Source organism: Symphalangus syndactylus, chromosome 4 (genome assembly GCF_028878055.3).
Source record: "Symphalangus syndactylus isolate Jambi chromosome 4, NHGRI_mSymSyn1-v2.1_pri, whole genome shotgun sequence".
In the NCBI taxonomy this organism is placed as follows: Eukaryota; Metazoa; Chordata; class Mammalia; order Primates; family Hylobatidae; genus Symphalangus; species Symphalangus syndactylus.
The window spans coordinates 124,881,484-124,906,542 of record NC_072426.2 but is presented as its reverse complement, the minus strand read 5'-3'; the positions used below and the strand labels follow the sequence as shown (position 1 = coordinate 124,906,542).

Sequence of the window (25,059 nt, the reverse complement as noted above, 5' to 3'; positions counted from 1 at the left end):
AGATAGAGACATGAAAAACTCTTCAAAAAATCAATGAATCCAGGAGCTGGTTTTTTGAAAACATTAACAAAATAGATAGACTGTTAGCCAGGCTAATAAAAAAGAAAAGAGAGAAGAATCAAATAGACACAATAAAAAATGACAAAGGTGGCCAGGCGCAGTGGCTCACACCTGTAATCCCAGCACTTTGGGAGGCCGAAGTGGGCGGATCACGAGGTCAGGAGACCGAGACCATCCTGGCTAACGTGGTGAAACCCTGTCTCTACTAAAAATACAAAAAGTTAGCCAGGCATGGTGGCGGGAGCCTATAGTCCCAGCTACTCGGGAGGCTGAGGCAGGAGAATGGCATGAACCCAGGAGGCGGAGCTTGCAGTGAGCCGAGATCGTGCCACTGCACTCCAGCCTGGGCGACAGAGCGAGATTCCGTCTCAAAAAACAAAAAGACAAAGGGGATATCACCACTCATCCCACAGAAATACAAACTACAATCAGAGAATACTATAAACACCTCTACGCAAATAAACTAGAAAATCTAGAAGAAATGGATAAATTCCTGGATGCATACACCCTCCCAAGACTAAACCAGGAAGAAGTTGAATCCCCGAATAAACCAATAACAAGTTAACTAATGCCTACCAACCAAAAAAAAGCCCAGGACCAGACAGATTCACAGCCAAATTCTACCAGAGGTACAAAGATGAGCTGGTACCATTCCATCTGAAACTATTCCAAACAATAGAAAAAGAGGGACTCCTCCCTAACTCATTTTATGAAGCCAGTATCATCCTGGTACCAAAACCTGGCAGAGACACCACAAAAAAAGAAAATTTCACACCAATGTCCCTGATGAACATCGATCTGAAAATCCTCAACAAAATACTGGCAAACCGAATCCAGCAGCACATCAAAAAGCTTATCCACCACAATCAAGTCAGCTTCATCCCTGGGATGCAAGGCTGGTTCAACATATGCAAATCAATAAACCTAATCCATCGCATAAACAGAACCAATTACAAAAACCACGATTATCTCAATAGATGCAGAAAAGGCCTTCAATAAAATTCAACACTGCTTCACGCTAAAAACTCTCAACAAACTAAGCACTGATGGAATGTATCTCAAAATAATAAGAGCTATTTATGACAAACCCACAGCCAATATCATACTGAATGGGCAAAAGCTGGAAGCATTCTCTTTGAAAACTGGCACAAGATAAGGACGGCCTCTCTCACCACTCCTATTCAACATAATAGTGGAAGTTCTGGCCAGGGCACTCAGGCAAGAGAAAGAAATAAAGGGTATTCAAACAGGAAGAGAGGAAGTCAAATTGTCTCTGTTTGCAGATGACATGATTGTATATTTAGAAAACCCCATCGTCTCAGCCAAAAATCTCCTTAAACTGATAAGCAACTTCAGCAGTCTCAGGATACAAAATTAATGTGCAAAATCACAAGCATTCCTATACATAAATAATAGAAAAACAGAGAGCCAAATCATGAGTGAACTCCCACTCACGATTGCTACAAAGAAAATAAAATATCTAGGAATACAAGTTACAAGGGATGTGAAGGACCTCTTCAAGGAGAACTACAAACCACTGCTCAAGGAAATAAGAGAGGACACAAACAAATGGAAAAACATTCTATGCTCATGGATAGGAAGAATCAATATCGTGAAAATGGCCATACTGCCCAAAGTAATTTATAGATTCAATGCTATCCCCATCAAGCTACCATTGACTTTCTTCACAGAATTAGAAAAAACTACTTTAAATTTCATATGGAACCAAAAAAGAGCTTGTATAGCCAAGACAATCCTAAGCAAAAAGAACAAAGCTGGGGCATCACACTACCTGACTTCAAACTATACTACAAGGCTACAGTAACCAAAACAGCAGGGTACTGGTACCAAAACAGATATATAGACCAGTGGAACATAACAGAGACCTCAGAAATAATGCTACACATCTACAACCACCTAATCTTCGACAAACCTGACTAAAACAAGCAATGGGGAAAGGATTCCCTATTTAATAAATGGTGCTGGGAAAACTGGCTAGCCATATGCAGAAAACTGAAATTGGACCCCTTCCTTACACCTTATACAAAAATTAACTCATGATGGATTAAAGACTTAAATGTAAGACCTAAAACCATAAAAACCCTAGAAGAAAACCTAGATAATACCATTCAGGACATAGGCATGGGCAAAGACTCCAGGACTAAAACATCAAAAGCAATGGCAACAAAAGCCAAAATTGATAAATGGGATCTAATTAAACCAAAGAGCTTCTGCACAGCAAAAGAAACTAGCATCAGAGTGAACACACAACCTACAGAATGGGAGAAAATTTTTGCAATCTATCCATCTGACAAAGGGCTAATATCCAGAATCTACAAGGAACTTAAACAAATTTACAAGAAAAAACCCCACCAAAAAGTGGGCAAAGATTATGAACAGACATTTCTCAAAAGAAGACATTTATGCAGCCAACAAACATATGAAAAAAAGCTCACCATCATTGGTCATTAGAGAAATGCAAATCAAAACCACAATGAGATATCATCTCACACCAGTTAGAATGGCAATCATTAAAAAGTCAGGGAACAGTCGGTCGCAGTGGCTCAGGCCTGTAATCTCAGCACTTTGGGAGGCTTAGGCGGGTGGATCACTAGGTCAGGAGATCGAGACCATCCTGGCTAACACAGTGAAACCCCGTCTCTACTAAAAATACAAAAAATTAGCCAGGCATGGTGGTGGGCACCTGTGGTCCCAGCTACTCAGAAGGCTGAGGCAGGAGAATGCCGTGAACCTGGGAGGCGGAGTTTGCAGTGAGCCGAGATTGCACCACTGCATTCCAGCCTGGGCGACAGAGTGAGACTCCATCTCAAAAAAAAAAAAAGTCCAGAAACAACAGATGCTGGAGAGGATGTGGAGAAATAGGAGCACTTTTATACTGTTGGCGGGAGTGTAAATTAGTTCAACCATTGTGGAAGACAATGTGGCAATTCCTCAAGGATCTAGAACCAGAAATACCATTTGACCCAGCAATACCATTACTGGGTATATACCCAAAGGATTATAAATCATTCCACTATAAAGACACATGCATACGTATATATATTACAGCACTATTAACAATAGCAAAGACTTGGAACCAACTCAAATGCCCATCAATGACAGACTAAAGAAAATATGGCACATATACACCATGGAATATACCATGGAACATGCAGCCATAAAAAAGGATGAGTTCATTCCTTTGCAGGGACATGGATGAAGCTGGAAACCATCATTCTCAGCAAACTAACACAGGAACAGAAAACCAAACACCGCATGTTCTCACTCGTAAGTGGGAGTTGAACAACGAGAACACATGGACACAGAAAGGGGAACATCACACACGGGGGCCTGTCAGGGGGTCGGGGACTAGGGGAGGGATAGCATTAAGAGAAATACCTAATGTAGATGACGAGTTGATGGGTGCAGCAAACCACCATGGCACGTGTATACGTATGTAACAAACCTGCACATACTGCATGTGAATCCCAGAACTTAAAGTATAATAAAAATACAATAAAGAATTAAAAAAGAATGCTCATGTCAAGGCAGTGGACATGGAGTATAGAAAACACAGACAGGAGTCCCTCCAGTGGACCTGAGCCCAGACTTCTTGGTATCACTCCCCATACCAAAGGGGGAAACACAGGAAGTAGGATATGACTGCTCTCACCGGGAACCCCTCAAGAAACATCCAGTTCTAGACTTCTTTGTTCATGTGCTTCTGATTTCCTGTCCTGACACTTGTGAAATGGCTCCTTTCTTCATCAACCACATAAGGAGCCAAGAGCCAGAGGAGAGGCTGTTCACCTACCCTGGCCTGCTCCATCCCTAACCCTGCTCATTCTAAATGATGAAAAAGCAAACAAACAAAAAACAGATGGAGAACAGGGAGAAAATTAATTAAGAAGGAAAAAAAATCCATCTTTGTTCTCCCTAGTTGCTATACAGCCCTGAGATAAATTGTCTGCAATGGATACAAGTTAAGGAATCTTAATTAGGGGTTGGAAATTCAAACCTAATACAGTAACATTCGCTTTTCATTTTACATATTCAGCATTGACTCTTTTTTATTTTTACAATAAGCATGTATTAACTTTATGGTTTTAAACTTTAAATGTATTAACTTTATGGTTTTAAAACTCTCATATTTTAATTATGGGCACAACTGAGGATATTACATAATATATGTAAAGTGCTAGATCAAATGTTAGCAATTATTCTCTTACAAACCACTGTCTGGGAAGGTACTAAGTGCCAGCACTCTGTTGGCACTTTAACAAGCATTCCATTTGTGTGTTGTTTCTTCAGCCTCCTAAGTCTAAGGTACTGTGTTCAGCATTGGAGATATCCCAGTGAATAAAACACATGTGATAATATGCCATACCTGAAAGTACGCATACCACTGTGGAGAAGACATTAAGCAAGTAATAGCACATGTAATGATTTAACTCTACCTGTACTAAGTGCTATGAAGAAGTAGTGTGGGGTGACCAGTAAGATCCTCGTAATAGCTCTCTGAGGTGGCTTTCATCCTCAATTATGGATAAAGAGCTATCACTAATGTCTGTAACACTAAAGTGTGCTAATTATAATAACATAAAATTTCCTGAACAAATAGTAATTATAATAATTATCACTATTATAATAATGACAGGAAATTTTTATGTCAATAGGTCAATGAGGAAAAGGATGGAAATAAACGAAAAAAAAAGTCTAAATGTGTGAGAGCGTATGTGGATAATTACTGCCAAAGAATTTCTATAGCACTCTTGTGTTCCTCCAAAGGCTTAGAGGTCTTCAATGCAAGATACCCATTCCATCCCTGGAACAACAAAATACTGACAAACATAAAGTTAACCTAGAAACAAATACAAGTTCTGTATTTTCCAAAGTTAATCCCTTATTTTCCAAGAGAGATCTAATTTCACAGACTTGGTTCCTTTGTGCCCATAAACTACTAAAATAACATGGAAACCTCAGTAATTTTATGTTTAAACCACATCAAAGATGACCTCTTGAACCTAGAAATAACATAAAAATCCAATTCAAACCAAGTACCCTGTTTGGCTTGGAAAACATGGCCACTATGCTAGAGAGGCACTAAATAGTAAGGGATGAACATCTTCTGTCAAGATCTGCTCTAAACCAGAAACCTCACCAGTTCGGATGGCAAGGTTTCAAAGTTGCCATAATCAAGTATTTTTGGATTCTGTAAAATAAAAGTCCATAGAAATTGAACTTCAGGATGCAGAATGGTGGGCATTCCATCAAAACAACATATGATCAAGTTGCTCTTTGCTTCTGTCTCTGCTAGAGGTGTGATTCCAAAATCTTGACAAAGATCCCCTGAACTAAATACTGCACAAGTCTCTTTACTTAGTGAAGGAAAAACAGAAAATCAGAATTCTAGGCCCAGGGGTGTCTCCTGACAGCTCACAGTGGAAAAGATATCAGTTGATTTATTATACAAAATGAGAGAGCCATAAGAAATTCAGAGTTGTGCTAATGAGACAGCCAACCTTTGATGGGACCTTAACTTGGCTTCACTTTAATTTCTGCTGTCACAAAATTGTTACAATAAAAAATTATGTTTTATTAAGTAGATAGCAAATCTATGGCACTTGTGCTACCACTGCTCCTCTCCATGCCCATGGCAGACCTTGCATTCTCTATGACAGACTCAGCCTTGGAGAACAGCTTAACAGTTCCAAGTAGCCACTGCCCATGAAGTGAAACAGGCACAGAGTCCGAGTCTATCTGCCAATGTTCCTTTAGGCTGACTATCCTACTTGACACTCACAATACTGTATTCTATGACACCAGATAGAACCTTCAGTTTAAGCTGTGGCCATTTTAAGACCTATGTTTAATATTGCTAAGAAATATAGATGGAATGAGAAGAAAAATCAGGCTAAAATCACCATCAAATCAATTACACTGTGTTTATCCTCCTCAGTGTCCATCACTTGTATTATAGAGACAGAAGATTACATGAACCAATCACTGACCTTATGGAGAGCAGGAGCCAAGACTGGTACCAAAAATCCATTGTAAATGTAATTGACAAGCTGATTTCGAATCAAGGGATGAGCCACCTAAGAGAGAGGCACATAGGCATGAAAAAGGCAAAGAGTTCAATCTTCAGTTCTTAAAATAAAACAATTCTGTGTACATCCTGAACTCAAAAAGGAAATCCACATTTTGGCCATTTATTCTGTAATTAAAAAACAAATCAGACCTCATACTGTCATATAAGCCTTTCGAATAGCTTATTCCCGTATAAACAGCTTGGTTAAAATCCTCAGAAGTTGAACTTTCAGACATAATATTGGTAATTTTAAACTGTGTGTTTGGAAAAAAGACAATAAATAGACTGAGTATGTATAAGGATTCATAAATTAAAGTTAACAAACTGGAAAGTATAATTTTTGCCCCTTACTTTCTTCTAAATCACATCTCAACCTGTAACTAATTTTAAAAACTGAGTATAACTGTCAAAACGAACAATTAAATACATTTATTTTGCTAGCAGAAAACATTTTCTCATTTTAAATATGTATTTCCTGATAGTCATTTATATTAAAGAGAAAGGCATTTAAAAATATTTTCAGAAAAATAGATAATATTCAAAAGCGGAAAACATTATCAGAGGTACAATACTTCTCATATTTGATTTCCAAAATATATTTAGTGTGGATAACCCTCTACTAATATCTTTTATAAGTAACCTTTTCAGTAGTCTTCCCCAAACAAAAAATCTTAAAAGTATATGGTTTCAATGTCAAAATACAGTATGAAAAATATAATTTCCCTGTTCTTACCATGCCTATTAGCTTTATTTCTCTTTCTTAAAAAAAGAAGAAAATGAAAAAGAGAAAGTCAAACAATAAAGTAAAAAGCAATTTCTAGGAAAGTGAGGCTAGATCTTTAAATTACTGATAATCTCTCTGTGTGTATATATTTTTGGGGAAGAACTAATAGTAGTTCTTTTTTATTTCCACAAACTTCTGCAAGAAAATGTTGATAGGTTGATAGACTGCAATATTAAAGGAAAAAATAAGATGAAATCCATTTTTCTTATATATAAATAAAACTTCCTTTGACTTAGCAATAAAAATGAGACGGAACTAAAATAATTTACTTGTATTTTCTTCCAGAAGCTATTTCTTTATCTGGTAGATAAACAGATTATAACTAACATTTTTCATCCTACAATCACTATAAAGAAAACTTGATTTCTTAGGAGATATACCTAATGCTAAATGACGAGTTAATGGGTGCAGCACACCAACATGGCACATGTATACATATGTAACAAACCTGCACGTTGTGCACATGTATCCTAAAACTTAAAGTATAATAATAATAAAAAAGGCCGAGAAAAAAAAGAAAACTTTATTTCTTAATAAATCTAATATTAAGGTAATTATTTATGCTATATAGAACTAAAACATTTTTTATAAAAACTTACCACATCCTTAAATATATATATAATCTGATTTTTATTGAAAACAGTAACAAGAAATCTAAAGGTAAAAATCTAATCAAAAAGCCAAATACACAAGAGTTCAGTGGTTGTTCCCCCCCCCCAAACAGGACAATTTCAAAGCCAATTTAATTTGTGTTGCAATGAAAATGCTTAACTTCTTCTAAATTCAATTGGGATAACAATATTCTTTATGTAGTATGCACCATTAAGCAAAATAAAGTGTTCTCCTTTGTAAATTCCCAAGAAGACCTTGAAGTAAAAGTGGTATAATCTGGAGTACTTAGAAACCTAAAAATATCTATTTAATGAGTCAGGCATTGAACTCATTTTGATGGTTAAGTAGATAATCAAAACAGAATTTATAAAGAAGATAAAGAAAATCTACTCATTTTTTTTCTCAGTTAAAACTTCCAGAAACTTACAAACTAACATTTTCACTCATTCAGTTGGCTTAAAGTAAAGTACCAATATTTCATAAACATTTATTAACATTTTAAAAAGTGAACGTTTTAAAATTAATCTTTTGCAATGCTAGTGCTCTGAACGAAGCCATAGCAAAGGGATCCTTTATTGTGCTCTGGTACCTGTATGACTGCATTGCAAAACTCCAGGGAGTTCATGAACTGGACAAGAGAAGGAAGTAGAAGCCAGTCATCTTTCAGAAGGCAGTGCCATTCCTCGCCTTTCTCTTCTAGCTTTGTAGGCAGGGAAGAGTAGAGACCACTGAGCCCAGTTGCAAGTACCTGTATTCAGAAATAAAAACAAAATAAACGCTTTTCCAAAGTTCTCAACCTGCGATTAACAGCTCACAGGTGATGCCAATGCTGCTGGTCCCAAAACTATTATCTTTAAGTAGCAAGGTATTAAAGGTATAAGAGCCCATCAGCTAGCTAAAAACAATGCAAACAGGTGAAGACAGTAGGGAAGGACAACTCTGGCAGAAGGAACGGCAATATCAGAACTATCTGGCTAATATACACATGGTTGGTATGGGTTGCTCAACTCTCATGTGCCAGGCACTATGCTGGGCTAGGTGTAGGAGGAGTACACACAAAGATGAATAAAACATTATTCTGGCCTCAAGAAGTTCAGGAGAGGAACAAATTCATAAACAGTACCCTACAGTACAATACATCAAGTGCAAATACAGAGAAGGCACATACCCCAGTCTAGAGGAGAAACTCCTGTTTTGAGGTGGTCCAGGACAGAAAGTCACATACATTGGAACCATGAGCTTTATGAGAAAGATTCCATGCAATTCCCTGCATGCTTAAGGTCATGACTGACAGCTGCATGTTTGCAGTTTAGAAAGCACTTCCATATATATTTTCTCATTTGATCTTCACAAGCAATAGCAAGGAGAAAGAATTGGGGGTCAGCAATCAGTTAGTTAGATGTGATGACAAGCTTCAAGAAGAGATAAAGTGAGTCTACATGGAGGCATCAGCACTAGGAAAAGAGAGGAGGAAATAAAATTTGAGCATCACATGGAAGGTGGATATGAGGGTGATCTAACCATGACATCTATCGGCCTGGCATTAATCCAAAACTCTTAGGGCTTGCTTCCTCCCTTAGTGTTCTGGTCCTTAATTTAAATGACAGCCTTTGGGCTTGGTAAGTGAGGTAAGAACTCAAAACCGTCAACTAACCCAACTTGGTCACCAAGAAAATGGTGATGCCTTTAATAGAGACAGAAATGTAGGAAGGTAACACACTTAATGCTGAGTGCTTGTTGATTTTACCTTGTGGAATATCAAACCAGGGATGCAATGAATTTCATAGTACTGGAGGCCTCCCAGCTGGGAAGTGATACTGACTAAGCAGCAACTTGGAGATCCTGACTTGCTAGATATGTATAGGATGGCCAAGGATGGCACAGAATGAATGCAAAGGAGTCAGCTATGGGGCCAGGGGTGGTGGCTCATGCCTGTAATCCCAGTATTTTGGGGGGCTGAGGTGAATGGATCACTTGAACCAGGAGTTTGAGACCAGTCCGGCCAACATGGTGAAACCCACTTTTTACCAAAAATACGAAAATTAGCTGGGTGTGGTGGCACAAGCCTGTAATCCCAGCTACTCAGGAAGCTGAGGCAAGAGAGAATCCCTTGAGCCTGGGAGGCGGATGTTGCAGTGAGCCGAGATTGGACCTACCATACTCCCACCTGGCCGACAGAGCTGGAGTGCCTCAAAAGAAAAAAAAAAAAAAGGCCAGCTACAAAAGGCTTTGCTCTAGCACAAACCCTGAGGTAACAATGGCCTCGAATGAGATGGAAACATTCAAGAAAATATAATGAGGCAGGCCCAGAAAAGAAATAGTGACATACTCACTGATCTCACTGTCTAATGAGAGATTAATGGGCAATTAAAACAGTGTTAGAAATGCTCAGAATACATAATAGAAAATATATGGTGCTGTAGGTGTACAAAAGACTCTTAACTCAGATTTGGAGGGTTGGCAGCAGGAAATATTCTCAGAAGAAGTGATATCTAAGCTGGTGAAGAGTATGTAGGAGTTAGCCAGAAAAAGAGTAGGGGGAAGAATATTCCAAGCAGAGAAAACAACATATACAAAAGCTCAAAGGAGAAAGAAAAGATGGTATTCTCCAGGAATTAAGAGAAGCGCAGTATTGTTAGAGTGCAGAATTACAGGTAGAAAGAGGCTGGCAAGGTAAATGGGAATCAGATCCTGCAGGACTTTATAGGACAATATGAGGAGCATGTGGGGCATCCAAATGGAGAGCCCAGTATTCAGATATGTGGGGCTGATGCTTAAAAGAGAGCTCTGGGCTAGAGACGGAGCCATCAACATGTAGATGGGACCTCAAGCCATATGAACCAGACAGAGAAGGAAAGGGAGATTTAGACAGATGAGATATGACAAAATAATCCACAGTGCCTGGCATCACGAACAGAAAGTCAGAAGGAGGTGTGGGCCTAGGTATGTTAAACTTGGAAAAAAATTATCTGTAGACTATTGTTGCCTTCCTTTTCCCCTTGTCCTGTTCCCACAGCACTCTCTGTATCCCTTTGTGTAGCAATCATCTTTCTTGCATGTATTAGTGTATTGCCTATCTCCTCCATCTCTCCTGGTCTGACTTGTTCATTCCAGTCCACAATGGAGGTATGGATGATTTGTCTAGTCAGGTATGTTGAGTTTCAGATGCTAGGAGTCCTTCCCATGAATAACATACCCAACTCAACAACAGAGTACGGGTCAGGGAGGTCTTAACATGGAGAGACCATATGAAGTCATGGGAGGGCCTAGGTGGGGTGGGGGAGATGGTATAGGAGCCCCCAGTGGAGTATAAAGAACAGGGAGACAAATAGATGAACCATTTCAGTACTAGAGAAATCAAAAAATTATATACAGTTCTCTGTTCTATTTCCTGGCAACCTTTAATCATTCATTCATTTACTAACTCATTAAAAAAAAAAATACCGAACACTTACTTCAGGCCAGGTACTATGTTAAGTATGGAAAATACAACCGTAAACAAAACAGTACATTTATCTCTTTTTAAAAAATCAGGGCATCTGTGGTCCCAAAGGAGAATGTCCCCTATTTAAAGTGAACATACCCATACAAATCACTTTAATTCCAGTTTTGAATGTGACCCAAATGAGTTGCTTCTTATAAATTAGAAACCTCTGGCAAAAGAGAACAGAGACCAAAAGTTCTCCTCGAAGAGAAATCTAATCTTGATGCCACATTTTTTTAAATCAATTACACTTGCTAACTCATGCTAAATTAACCAAAGAACAAAGGCTTTAATTCTGCATACTCCTGATTTCTTAACCACTTTGAGGCTTTGAAGATGAATTCATAAAGACAGGCTTAATTTGTCTGACTAAAAAGCTGGGAATAACTATTCAGTATATCAGTATAATTACAGCAACATTAATTTTCAAATTACATACATCAGTGACAGTAATTAAAAATAATACCTATGTAATATTCACTTTTTAAAATGAATATTGTGAAAGGGCATGGCTGAGATGTGAACAGAAGCCTGCCCATCCAGAAGGTAGTCCCTGTACAGAAGGATACTCTCTATACACAAGGATACTCCCAGAACAGAAGGACATTGTCTGTACAGAAGTGACAGCTGAATAGGAAGTCCTGCCATGTTCCTGCCACTACAAAAAGTGCCTCTGCTATCTCCTTCAGCATGACAAAGAAACAGGGGAGAAAATATTCTGCAGAATAAAGAGTATTACATAGTCTTAGAAACAAGATTCTAAATCTTTATGGTATTTATATCCTCCCTTCCTAGACTGTGCGCAGAGTTCAGATTCATTCACCCAGACTGCACATATTTCTAGAACACAGACTGTGGGCCAGACATATGCAAGATTGGTCCTGGGGAAAGAGTAGTGAACAAGTTGGACCAGGAAAGATGGAGAAGACGGCTGATAAACTAATACATGAAAGAAAGATAATTACTACCCAAGGGGATATGGAGTGCTGTGGGAACAGGACAAGGAAAAAGAAAGATATCAACAGGTCTGTAACTAAGTTTTCTAGGTTAAGAGATGAATAGCACATTCTATTTACTTTTAAATTTCATTTTTTAACTTAGAATTAAATTATAAAAAGTTTAAATATAGATGTATTCAACAGCTCATTTAAAATAAAATTCCCATCCACTATTTTAGCCTTTCATTGATCCTCAGATTCCCATCCACGCACACAAAAAAATTGCAAAACATTCTATTTATTCGCAACACATTAAGCATTAACCCATTTTTCACTTATTTTCCACTTATTTGCACTTATTTTTCACTTATTTTCCCTCAAGAATCTCTTTAAAAGAAACTAACCACCATGTAAAACCATAAGGATAACAACAAACAAAAAAGCAAACAACTTCCCTGGCAGCAGTATAGTGTGGCAGTTGCTGAGACCAAGGACTTTAATATCAGACAAATGCAGTTTTGAACCAGACTTTGCCACTGACAGGCAGTTATTAAAGTTCTCTAAATTTCCATTTCTTCACTAAGTTGTTGCCAGGATTAAAGAAAATAATGCATCTACCAAGATTAGCATAATGTTTTACACATAGAAATGTTTCCAATGAAGGAAAGAAAGATGACATACAAAAAAAAAAAAAAGAAAGATGACATGCACAGAGCAGTGAACAAGTAATGTTTAACTTTAAACATCTAATGATATCTGGTTAATTTTAGCAAACACAAAGATTTTTGGCAGATGGCTTTAGTCTGAAGCTCACAGCATAACACCTGGTAGGGACTATTTGATGCAACTTGCCAAAATAAAAAGCCTCATAAATTTTGGATATGGGATAAATAACATTCTACCTGCGGCTGTGTACCTAAAGGTTACTTGCTTTAATTTGCATTACTTGATTTATGCATACACTGTTTTCTACATTTGCCAATATATAACAGTGGCATGAGCTTAACCATCAATATTTAGTTTAAAAAAAAAAAAAGTGACAGGGTCATTTAGTCCCCATCCTTTTGTTGGCACCAAATTGTTCCCTAGAGTATCTTCATTCTCCTTCTTTTCCTGGGAAAGCACATCTTGAGCTATGAGGCAGCAGAACCAGCAAGCTCTTCCTATCAACTATAACAGTAAAGGTTCCAAAAGTGGTCCGATTTCCTGAAAGAGTCATTACCCTTCCAACAGCCTGATGCTAACACACTTTGACAATCATACTAATTAGAGAAACCTTTTTGTCAATTGCGGTCCTTAGCTGGATGGTTAATAGAGTATGCTTTTATCTTCAACATAAACAGGCCTTTTTTTTTAATTATGTTGTCAGATGTAATTATAGAAAACTGGGTACAAATGAGATTATGGGATCTATCCTGAGGGGCAACTTAACACAATGAAGCTCGTGTTCCATTCTAGCAAACAAGGTCAGCTGGAGATGTTGTTTTCCTTCCAACTTTAATGATCTGTATAGTGTTTTAAAATATGTTTTTATAAAAGCAACACTCAACTAAAACCTGCTTATGACACAGTTAAATGGAAATCTAAACATTAAAAATGGTCCATTCTTGTCATATTTAAATTTTTTAATTATGAAATATGAAAAATACACAAAACATAATAGAAACCCATCGCCAAGACTTAACAGATTTTAACATTCTGCCAAAATTTCTTCAGAACACTCTGATTTTTTCAAACAATAAAAATTACAAATAGAACTGCACCCTACTCCAATCTCATTATCATCCCTTCTCCTTCCTTCATCCCCAAAAAGCCACAGTCTTGAACTTAGCATATATTATTATCCTTGTGGTTATTTTGTACTTCTACTGTATACATATGTATCCAAAAAACAGCATACACTAAGATTCTGTGTTTTAAAATTTTATGTAAACTCTGGACGGGCACAGTGGCTCATGCCTGTAATCCCAGCATTTTAGGAGGCTGGGCGGGCAGATCACCTGAGGTTAGGAGTTTGAGACCAGCCTGGTCAACATGGTGAAACTCTGTCTCTACTAAAAATACAAAAAAATTACCTGGGTGTGGTGGCACACGCCTGTAGTCCCAGCTATTCGGGAGGCTGAGGCATGAGAATCACTTGAACCCAGGAGGTGGAGGTTGCAGTGAGCCGAGATCGTGCCACTGCACTCTAGCCTGGGTGACAGAGCGAGACTCTGTCTCAATAAATAAATAAATAAATAAGTAATTCAACATGTTTTTTGATTTACTGCTGTTCATACATATAGTTAAATGGTAATACACATGATTCATACACTTTGAATGCTGAAAAGTATTCCACTGATGTATGAATAAACCAGTTTATCTTTCATTTCACATACTTATATTTTTCTGTTTTTCAAATCGCTGTTTTATTGAACATCGTTGTATATGTATCCTTGTACATAAGTGCCAGATTTCTCCAAGCCAGATATCTAGAAGGGAAGTTGCAGGATCACACAGTATGCAAATATTCAGTTTTACCAAACATTGCCATACTGCTTTCCTGAGTTACTATACCAATTTATATTCTCAAAAGTTCTTGTTTTTTTCACACTCTTGACAACACAGTTACCACTGAATACTTACTACTCTGATAAGTATTAACTGGTGTCTCACTGCATCACCAATAGTGGGACAACCTAACACAGGCCCCTTGCAGTAAGTACATAGCATCGCTTGTAAAGTAACCTTGCCAAAAATATTTAATCTAAATTTAACTGGGCATGTAGATCTAAGTCCAATTTGCAGGAAATGCAGGGTTAGGGACAAGTCAAACTACACAAGAAACAATCAAACCCAGAATCTGGGGGTGTTTTATAAGACAATGGCTTGGTCTCTTAAAAAGTCAATGTCATGGGGAAAGAAAGTGGCAGGTTGTTATTATTAACGGAGACTAAAGAGACCTGATAGCTAGATGGATATCTTTTATTGGACTCTACAAAGGAGGAGAAAAAACCTATGAAAGTAATTTGGGGCATAGTAGGAGAACTGGATACTAGATCGTATTAAGGAATTACTGTATAATGTTCTTAGGTACAATAACAGTATTGTGGTTATGTGCGAGAATGTCCCCATTCATAGGAAACACAGACTAAAGTATCTAATGTCTGTAACTTAATTTCAAATAGTACAACAAAAACAAAAGCATAAAATACCAAAGAATGGCAAAATATTAACAACTTTCAATCTAGGTGGGGTGCATACAGTGTTCATCTTAGTGTTTTAAATTTTCTGTATTTTACTTTTTCTCATAATAAAAAGTTTTTAAAACATAAATTGCATCAACTTTATAGATTAATTTGTAGGAATGTCTCATCTATACACTATCTACAAGCTGTAGAGCTTTCCATTTATTTAGATCTTTTATGCCCTTTATAATTTTCTCCATAAAGGCCTTTCATGTATTTGATGGATTTACTTCAAGATATCTTATGATTATGTTGCTTTTGTAAATGGTATTTTCTAAATTGCCTTTTGCGTACTGATCAAGTGAACCACCTGAATATTTTGATTTGTTACAATACCTGCTCTCCTTTAACAGCAGAATTACACAATTGAATTAGACAATTCAAATAAGCTAAAACCCAAACCTCAAAACTGCCGTTTTTCAGAGGTTTTCTTTAGAGCAGTTTAAGGTTCATGACAAAACTGAGAGGAAGGTACAGAGATATCCCACATACCCGCTGCCCCAACACATGCACAGCCTCCCGGATTATCAACATCCTCTACCAGAGTGCTACATTTGTTACAACTGATGAACTTACAGTGACACATTATAGCCACCCCAGAAACCATAGTTTACATGAGCGCTCACTCAGTGTTTTACATTCTATGGGTTTGGACAAATGTATATTGACATGTACCCACCATTCTAGTATCATACAAAGTAATTTGACTGCCATAAAAGTCCTCTGTGCTTTGCTTATTCATCCCTCACCCTGCCCCAATGCTCGGGGGAAAAAAATTATCTTTTTACTGTCTCCATAGTTTTGCCTTTTCCAGAATGTCATATAGTTGGAATCATACAGTAGGTAGCCTTTTCAGATTGGCTTCTATCACTTATTAATGAGCATTTAAGGTTCCACCATATATATTCATGGCTTACCACCTCATTTCTTTTTAGCTGAAAAATATTCCATTATCTGCATATACCCCCACTTTATTTATCTATTCACCTGCTAAAGGACACCTTGGTTGCTTCCAAGTTTTTGGTAATTATAAATAAAGTTTCTACAAACATCCGTGTGCAGGTTTTTGGGTGGACTAAGTTTTCAACTCCCTTAGGTAAATATCAAGGAGTGCAACTGCTGGACCACACGGCAAGAGTATGTTTAGTTTTGTAAGAAACTGCCAAACTGTCTTCCAAAGTAACTGTACCATTTTGCATTCCCATCAGCAACGAATGAGAGTTTCTACTCCACATCTTGCCAGCATTTGGTGTTGTCAGCGTGGCCCCTGCACACTAACTGACTGTTGAACTCCCACTCCACCACCCCATGTTCCTATGACAACAAAATACACTAAAACTAGCGGTCATTTTCTTGCTGAGAAACAAATTAATTTGTGAAACTAGCAGTGGAGGTCTTATCACATGCCATGATTCCTTGGAGCAAAATCAACCTGAAAAGCTAAGAATCAGAAAACACAGGTTTTACCAATCTCTCAGGATATGCTCCTAAAACAACTAAAATCGTTCTTTTTTTTTTTTTGAGTATAAAATTACACTTTTTATTTTTCTGCTTAATCTTGTTTCTTTTATCCTCAGTTAAATGTTATCACCATCCACCCCGTTGCTCAAGCAAGATCATCCATGATCCCTTCCTTTGCTTCACCCAATCCATTAGCAAGTATAGACCATTCTACTTTATTATTATTATTATTATTATACTTTAAGTTTTAGGCTACATGTGCACAATGTGCAGGTTTGTTACATATGTATCCACGTGCCATGTTGGTGTGCTGCACCCATTAACTCCTCATTTAGCATTAGGTATATCTCCTAATGCTGTCCCTCCTCCCACCCCACAACAGTCCCCGGAGTGTGATGTTCCCCTTCCTGTGTCCATGTGTTCTCATTGTTCAATTCCCACCTATGAGTGAGAACATGTGGTGTTTGGTTTTTTGTCCTTGCGATAGTTTGCTGAGAATGATGGTTTCCCGTTTCATCCATGTCCCTACAAAGGACATGAACTCATCATTTTTTATGGCTGCATAGTATTCCATGGTGTATATGTGCCACATTTTCTTAATCCAGTCTATCATTGTTGGACATTTGGGTTGGTTCCAACTCTTTGCTATTGTGAATAGTGCCACAATAAACATACGTGTGCATGTGTCTTTATAGCAGCATGATTTATAGTCCTTTGGGTATATACCCAGTAATGGGATGGCTGGGTCAAATGGTATTACTAGTTCTAGATCCCTGAGGAATCTCCACACTGACTTCCACAATGGTTGAACTAGTTTACAGTCCCACCAACAGTGTAAAAGTGTTCCTATTTCTCCACATCCTCTCCAGCACCTGTTGTTTCCTGGCTTTTTAATGATGGCCATTCTAACTGGTGTGAGATGGTATCTCATTGTGGTTTTCATTTGCATTTCTCTGATGGCCAGTGATGATGAGCACTTTTTCATGTGTTTTTTGGCTGCATAAATGTCTTCTTTTGAGAAGTGTCTGTTCATGTCCTCTGCCCACTTTTTGATGGGGTTGTTTTTTTCTTGTAAATTTGTTTGAGTTCATTGTAGATTCTGGATATTAGCCCTTTGTCACATGAGTAGGTGGCAAAAATTTTCTCCCATTTTGTAGGTTGCCTGTTCACTCTGATGGTAGTTTCTTTTGCTGTGCAGAAGCTCTTTAGTTTAATTAGATCCCATTTGTCAATTTTGGCTTTTGTTGCCATTGCTTTTGGTGTTTTAGACATGAAGTCCTTGCCCATGCCTATGTCCTGAATGGTATTGCCTAGGTTTTCTTCCAGGGTTTTTATGGTTTTAGGTCTAACATGTAAGTCTTTAATCCATCTTGAATTAATTTTTGTATAAGGTGTAAGGAAGGGATCCAGTTTCAGCTTTCTACATATGGCTAGCCAGTTTTCCCAGCATCATTTATTAAATAGAGAATCCTTTTCCCATTGCTTGTTTTTGTCAGGTTTGTCAAAGATCAGATAGTTGTAGATATGTGGCATTATTTCTGAGGGCTCTGTTCTGATCCATTGATCTATATCTCTGTTGTGGTACCAGTACCATGCTGTTTTGGTTACTGTAGCCTTGTAGGATAGATTGAAGTCAGGTAGCGTGATTCCTCCAGCTTTGTTCTTTTGGCTTAGGATTGACTTGGCGATGCGGGCTCTTTTTTGGTTCCATATGAACTTTAAAGTAGTTTTTTCCAATTCTGTGAAGAAAGTCATTGGTAGCTTGATGGGGATGGCATTGAATCTATAAATTACCTTGGGCAGTATGGCCATTTTCACGATATTGATTCTTCCAACCCATGAGCATGGAATGTTCTTCCATTTGTTTGTATCCTCTTTTATTTCATTGAGCAGTGGTTTGTAGTTCTCCTTGAAGAGGTCCTTCACATCCCCTGTAAGTTGGATTCCTAGGTATTTTATTCTCTTTGAAGCAATTGTGAATGGGAGTTCACTCATGATTTGGCTCTCTGTTTGTCTGTGATTGGTGTACAAGAATGCTTGTGATTTTTGTACATTGATTTTGTATCCTGAGACTTTGCTGAAGTTGCCAATCAGCTTAAGGAGATTTTGGGCTTAGACAATGGGGTTTTCTAGATATACAATCATGTCATCTGCAAACAGGGACAGTTTGACTTCCTCTTTTCCTAATTGAATACCCTTTATTTCCTTCTCCTGCCTGATTGCTCTGGCCAGAACTTCCAACACTATGTTGAATAGGAGTGGTGAGAGAGGGCATCCCTGCCTTGTGCCAGTTTTCAAAGAATGCTTCCAGTTTTTGCCCATTCAGTATGATATTGGCTGTGGGTTTGTCATAGATAGCTCTTATTTTGAGATATGTCCCATCAATACCTAATTTATTGAGAGTTTTTAGCATGAAGGGTTGTTGAATTTTGTCAAAGGCCTTTTCTGCATCTATTGAGATAATCATGTGGTTTTTGTCTCTGGTTCTGTTTATATGCTGGATTACATTTATTGATTTGTGTATGTTGAACCAGCCTTGCATCCCAGGGATGAAGCCCACTTGATCATGGTGGATAAGCTTTTTGATGTGCTGCTGGATTCGGTTTGCCAGTATTTTATTGAGGATTTTTGCATCGATGTTCATCAAGGATATTGGTCTGAAATTCTCTTTTTTGGTTATGTCTCTGCCAGGCTTTGGTATCAGGATGATGCTGGCCTCATAAAATGTGTTAGGGAGGATTCCCTCTTTTTCTATTGATTGGAATAGTTTCAGAAGGAATGGTACCAGCTCCTCCTTGTACCTCTGGTAGAATTCGGCTGTGAATCCATCAGGTCCTGGACTCTTTTTGGTTGGTAAGCTATTGATTATTGCCACAATTTCAGAGCCTGGTATTGGTCTATTCAGAGATTCAACTTCTTCCTGATTTAGTCTTGGGAGGGTGTATTTGTCGAGGAATTTATCCATTTCTTCTTGATTTTCTAGTTTCTTCGCATAGAGGTGTTTGTAGTATTCTCTGATGGTAGATTGTATTTCTGTGGGATCAGTGGTGATATCCCCTTTATCATTTTTTATTGCATCTATTTGATTCTTCTCTCTTTTCTTCTTTATTAGTCTTGCTAGCGGTCCATCAATTTTGTTCATCTTTTCAAAAAACCAGCTCCTGGATTCATTAAATTTTTGAAGGGCTTTTTGTGTCTCTATTTCCTTCAGTTCTGCTCTGATTTTAGTTATTTCTTGCCTTCTGCTAGCTTTTGAATGTGTTTGCTTTTGCTTTTCTAGTTCTTTTAATTGTGATGTTAGGGTGTCAATTTTGGATCTTTCCTGCTTTCTCTTGTGGGCATTTAGTGCTATAAATTTCCCTCTACACACTGCTTTGAATGTGTCCCAGAGATTCTGGTATGTTGTGTCTTTGTTCTCGTTGGTTTCAAAGAACATCTTTATTTCTGCCTTCATTTCGTTATGTACCCAGTAGTCATTCAGGAGCAGGTTGTTCAGTTTCCATGTAGTTGAGCGGTTTTGAGTGAGTTTCTTGATCCTGAGTTCTAGTTTGATTGCACTGTGGTCTGAGAGACAGTTTGTTATAATTTCTGTTCTTTTACATTTGCTGAGGAGAGCTTTACTTCCAACTATGTGGTCAGTTTTGGAATAGGTGTGGTGTGGTGCTGAAAAAAATGTATATTCTGTTGATTTGGGGTGGAGAGTTCTGTAGATGTCTATTAGGTCCGCTTGGTGCAGAGCTGAGTTCAATTCCTGGGTATCCTTGTTAACTTTCTGTCTCGTTGATCTGTCTAATGTTGACAGTGGGGTATTAAAATCTCCCATTATTATTGTGTGGGAGTTTACGTCTCTTTGTAGGTCGCTCAGGACTTGCTTTATGAATCTGGGTGTTCCTGTGTTGGGTGCATATATATTTAGGACAGTTAGCTCTTCTTGTTGAATTGATCCCTTTACCATTATGTAATGGCCTTCTTTGTCTCTTTTGATCTTTGTTGGTTTAAAGTCTATTTTATCAGAGACTAGGATTGCAACCCCTGCCTTTTTCTGTTTTCCATTTGCTTGGTAAAATCATTCTTAATGCAGTAAAAATTAACCAGAAATGGTAACACATCTAGCTTCCTTTGTTGGCTTATGATGAGCTGATGCTGCTCAGCCAAATAGCATCTCAACTTAGATTGGTCTGCTCCCTCCAAAAGATTTCCTCTAAACATCTTTCCATAGGAAGTGCCAAGTACAACTTACTGGGAGAAAAAAAGGGAGTAAGAAAGTATTCATCATTAGCAACAGAAGAGAAAAAAGGGAGTGAGTGGAAAACATGCCAAGGAGAGAGACTTACTGGACAAAAGTAGGTGTTCTCCACGATGTGATGGGCCACCATGCTGTTCTCAGCAGAGAGAGACATGATGAAGAGCAATGCATCCCGAGCTTGCTGGCCTACTGACCCCTCTCGGTGAATGAAGGGAATCAGAAGGGAGAAGATGAGGAAGTTGGCAGCGCCTTGGTCTTCACTAGTGTGGAAGAAGAGTTCTAAAATGGATGGATCTTTGGCAAGAATGGAACAGAGCTGATTGAGTAGGACAACCAGCTTCTCCTCCACAGTGGGGGTGGTTGTTCCTGAACAAGAGCTCAGCAACATCATCAGAGGCTTCAGAATGGGTTTGTGGTGCAGCAGAGGCTGGTGAGACTGGGTGACCAACATCTCATACATCTTTAGCTGCTCGATTTTAGTCTCATCAGTAAATTCCCTTCTCAAGCTCCAAAGGAAAAGTTTCTCCATGATGTTCTCAGAGACCACAAATTCCAGAATTGGCCCCATTGCAGCATCCTTGGCTTGCTCTTCAATCAACAAGAAGAGCATATGTTCTACATAATTCTGCACAGCACTGGCCTCATCTGGAGGGATAGACCCATATTTTGCCTGGGTGTTCTTCAAGGGGTCATGCTTCTCCAAGATTTTCACAACCTGTAACCAAATCAAACATTTGTCATCCATCTGATGTTTATCATAATTACAAAAACACATCACCACTGATTTTACCAAATCGTCAGGAAAATGCAGGAGCCACCGCCCACAAGATATGTGTGAGCATTGTGTGTGTCTCCCTCTCAAACACTAAAATGAATGAGTTAAATTATAGAAAGCAGATGTCTGAAGATGTTTACTTACACAGTTATAAATTTCAACAATATAAATATTGAAGAAAATAGTATGGTTATATAAATTAAGCTACATGCATTCTTCGGATTATTTATTATGAACATAATTGAGGAAAATGAGAAATTGTAAGTGATATGTTAGATGAAAAAAGCAAGCTATTTGTAGATGTTAGATGCATAATAATTATGTCAAAGACGTATGTGAAAAATATATGCGAAAAGAATCATTTTGATATTCAAAGTCATGACAAATTCTTAAATTTTTTTCCAGATTGTTGATGTATAATATTGCTTTTTAATTTTAAAATACATTAAATAAGCAAAAGGAAATCATACTACCCATGTTCTCCTACAAATAGAATTGCTTTGGAGATCTCAGCAGAGGAACACAGCTACTCATGCCCTTGACAGAACAATATCCTCCCTTCCCTACTTGGATGGATGCCCTCTTCAGCCAAACATGCAGCAACAGAAAAGATTAAAGGAAACTGATAAACAAGAGACATACAACTAGTAGAATCAAGCGTAACATATGGCATGTACTGAAACTAAAAAATGAAGAGTTTGAATGCTGTGTTTAAGCTTAAAAATTCTGAGACAACCAATTATGAAACAAATTCCTAAAGTTTGGAGTGATTAAAAAGTTTTGGAAATAGAGCTGATAATTAAGCACTTTGGGAGGCCAAGGTGGGAGTATCACTTGAGCCTAGGACTTCAAGACCAGCCTGAGCAAAATAGTGAGACCTTGTCTCTACAAAATAACTTTAAAAATTAGCTGGGTGTGGTGGTGCATGCCTTGAGACTCTGAGGTATTAGGATCATTTGAGCCCCAGGAGGTTGAGGCTGCAGTGAGCCTTGATCGTGCCATTGCACTCCAGCCTGGGCAACAGAGAAAGACCCTGTCTCAAACAAAACAAAAAACAAAATTGGTTAAGGTGGCCTATTTTGTTATATATACTTTACCGCAAAAAAACTCAATTAACAATTTAAATAAAAATCCCTAAATAGGTCACCTCACAGCCCTGGTCAGCTTCTCTCCTTTCCCACTGCTAGCATCTGAAGGTTTCTCACCTTTCTCTAACAACAGATACTTACTTCCACTTTGCGACCTGAAAACTAAAACCATCTGTTATCTCAACTTCCATTTAACTTCATGACTTAGAATTTCTGGTATAATATTCATTCCATTTACTCCCTTGAAAATATACACATACGATAATTTTTAAACAATCAAACATTTATCAATGACTTTATCTTTGTCCCTTTTTGCCTTTCTGAATTGCATGGAATCTATGTGTCTTTTGCAGTACCCTCCAGGTCCAGTCCTATGGTGTGCTGTTACATGTTCTCTGCGAGTACTTAGGTTATGGAATTTTTGCAAGTCATTAGGGAAGCTGGCAAAGGGATAATGCTATGTCAGCATGCATGAGCAATGAGGGAAATTTATTTCTCAGGGAAATGTCTAAGTCTCTCCCTTGTCAGAAACAGGGAAAAAAATCGTTATAGACCAGGCAAGTCCATCCTTACAGAATAAAAGAATTTCCACAGAATCTATAATCTCTATTGACTTCCATTATGAAGTTGATAATGCTGTGTCACAAAGGCAAAAAATCACCCTAACACCCTTGAGTTGACATTTTTAATAAGGAAGGCCTTTGGCTAGCCCCTACCCAGGGAGTACCTGGCCCACTGACTAGTGGCCACAAGACAGCCACTAGACATCTTCTTCTTTGCTGCACGCCTGACTCCAAAGTGCAACCACTATCCTACAACCTCCACCAAGCCCTCCAGGATTCCTTGCACCTGGTGACCCTCCTAGCAGCAGCAACACTGGGACCTGGTTCTCTCCCATCCCTTTGTTCTGGGCCTTACCAACATCCCAATAGAATGCAATCACAGTACCACACTGGTCCAAAGCGACCCTCTACCTCCACACCACACATGGTCCAGCCCCAAAAGTCCCTAACTTCAAGCCTCCACATTCTGAAGAACAAAATTCATATCTTATCAGTTCTATAATTTCAAAGTCCATATATTGAGTTTACTTATGAGAGCTATCTTTACAGCTAGGCCTCAGGGTAAACATGTAATTATACTTTTCATGTGTGCCCAGACTGTCTAAACTATCTAAAACTGGGGCTGTGCTTTATACATTAATGGTGGAGTGGCAAATTAGCTCAATCTTTCTGGAAAACAATCTGGCAATATGTAATAGGAGCTATAAAATTGTTCCTGCCCTTTGACTTGTTAATCTGACTTTGGGGAAAATGCCCCAAGGAAACAACCCAAAAATAATTTGTTAAAAAATGTTCAATTTTCCAATAACAAAAAAAAATACTATTGACTCAAATGGTCAAGAATAAGAGAATTACAATCAAAATATGTTATATCACCATACAATAGAGCCATCAAAAATAAACACTAAATAAATTCATTTTATATCATTAAAATGTAAGTTAAAAAGCAAATACATTGCCAAGTAGATATATGATTGAGTCTAAAGAGATATAAATGAGATTTTAAGGTTAATAAGTTATTCTTTCCTGTAAGTTTATCTAATTTCATAATTCAAATAAAAACAAAGGTAGACAAAGTAATCATGTACTAATACCCAAAAAAGACCAAACCATTGAGTTTAAAACAATTAGCAATTAGAGATCTCTTAAGTCTCAGCAATTTCTAAGCAATATAAATGTATAAATATTGCATATGTATTTATATCTTATATATACTATATATGTGCATGCAAATATGAAAGATACAGCAAAAGTCTTTATTTACATAACCATAAATTGTATTTTTCTCATTAACTTTCATTTATATTATTTATTCCAATTCATTCCTTTACAAACAGACCTCCTTTTTTTGCTATGAAAAACCTTAAAAAGAGAACTAAGATTTTTATACAGAATGCAAACTGTTTGGCAGCTTTTAAACTGAAGCATCTTTACCCTCTTTATAGTAGTTCCCTTATACTGCCTTCAGATGGAGCAGATACATTGAAGACCCAGCCCTAACCCACTGGTTTTACTGCCTGGAAGATGGGTGTGTTATAACCAATGTATGTGAGTCATGGAACACACAATGCTCAGCAAAGTGCTGATTATGCTTGTGTTGCCACATGTCCTTAACCTCTCTCCTTAGGACCTTCCCAGGCTACCTCCTTTTCCTTTCCACGCAGACACACCCATGACCTGCTTTTACAAGCGGGCTCTGGTGGCCCAACCTTGGGACTGGTTCCTATGTT

General features: G+C 37.9%; 1 protein-coding gene across 4 annotated transcripts in view; it reads right to left on the bottom strand.

The window, feature by feature from the left end:
* FHIP1A (FHF complex subunit HOOK interacting protein 1A) overlaps positions 1-25,059 on the bottom strand; it is a 270,913-nt gene that overhangs the window by 78,817 nt on the left and 167,037 nt on the right. For all 4 annotated transcript variants that reach the window (XM_063638266.1, XM_055276115.2, XM_063638267.1 and 1 more), the window contains 3 exons: positions 20,992-21,618; positions 8,137-8,295; positions 6,072-6,158 (listed from right to left, as the gene is read on the bottom strand). In XM_063638266.1, the coding sequence (XP_063494336.1) occupies positions 6,072-6,158; positions 8,137-8,295; positions 20,992-21,618 (873 nt within the window). The remainder of the gene's footprint in view (positions 1-6,071; positions 6,159-8,136; positions 8,296-20,991; positions 21,619-25,059) is intronic.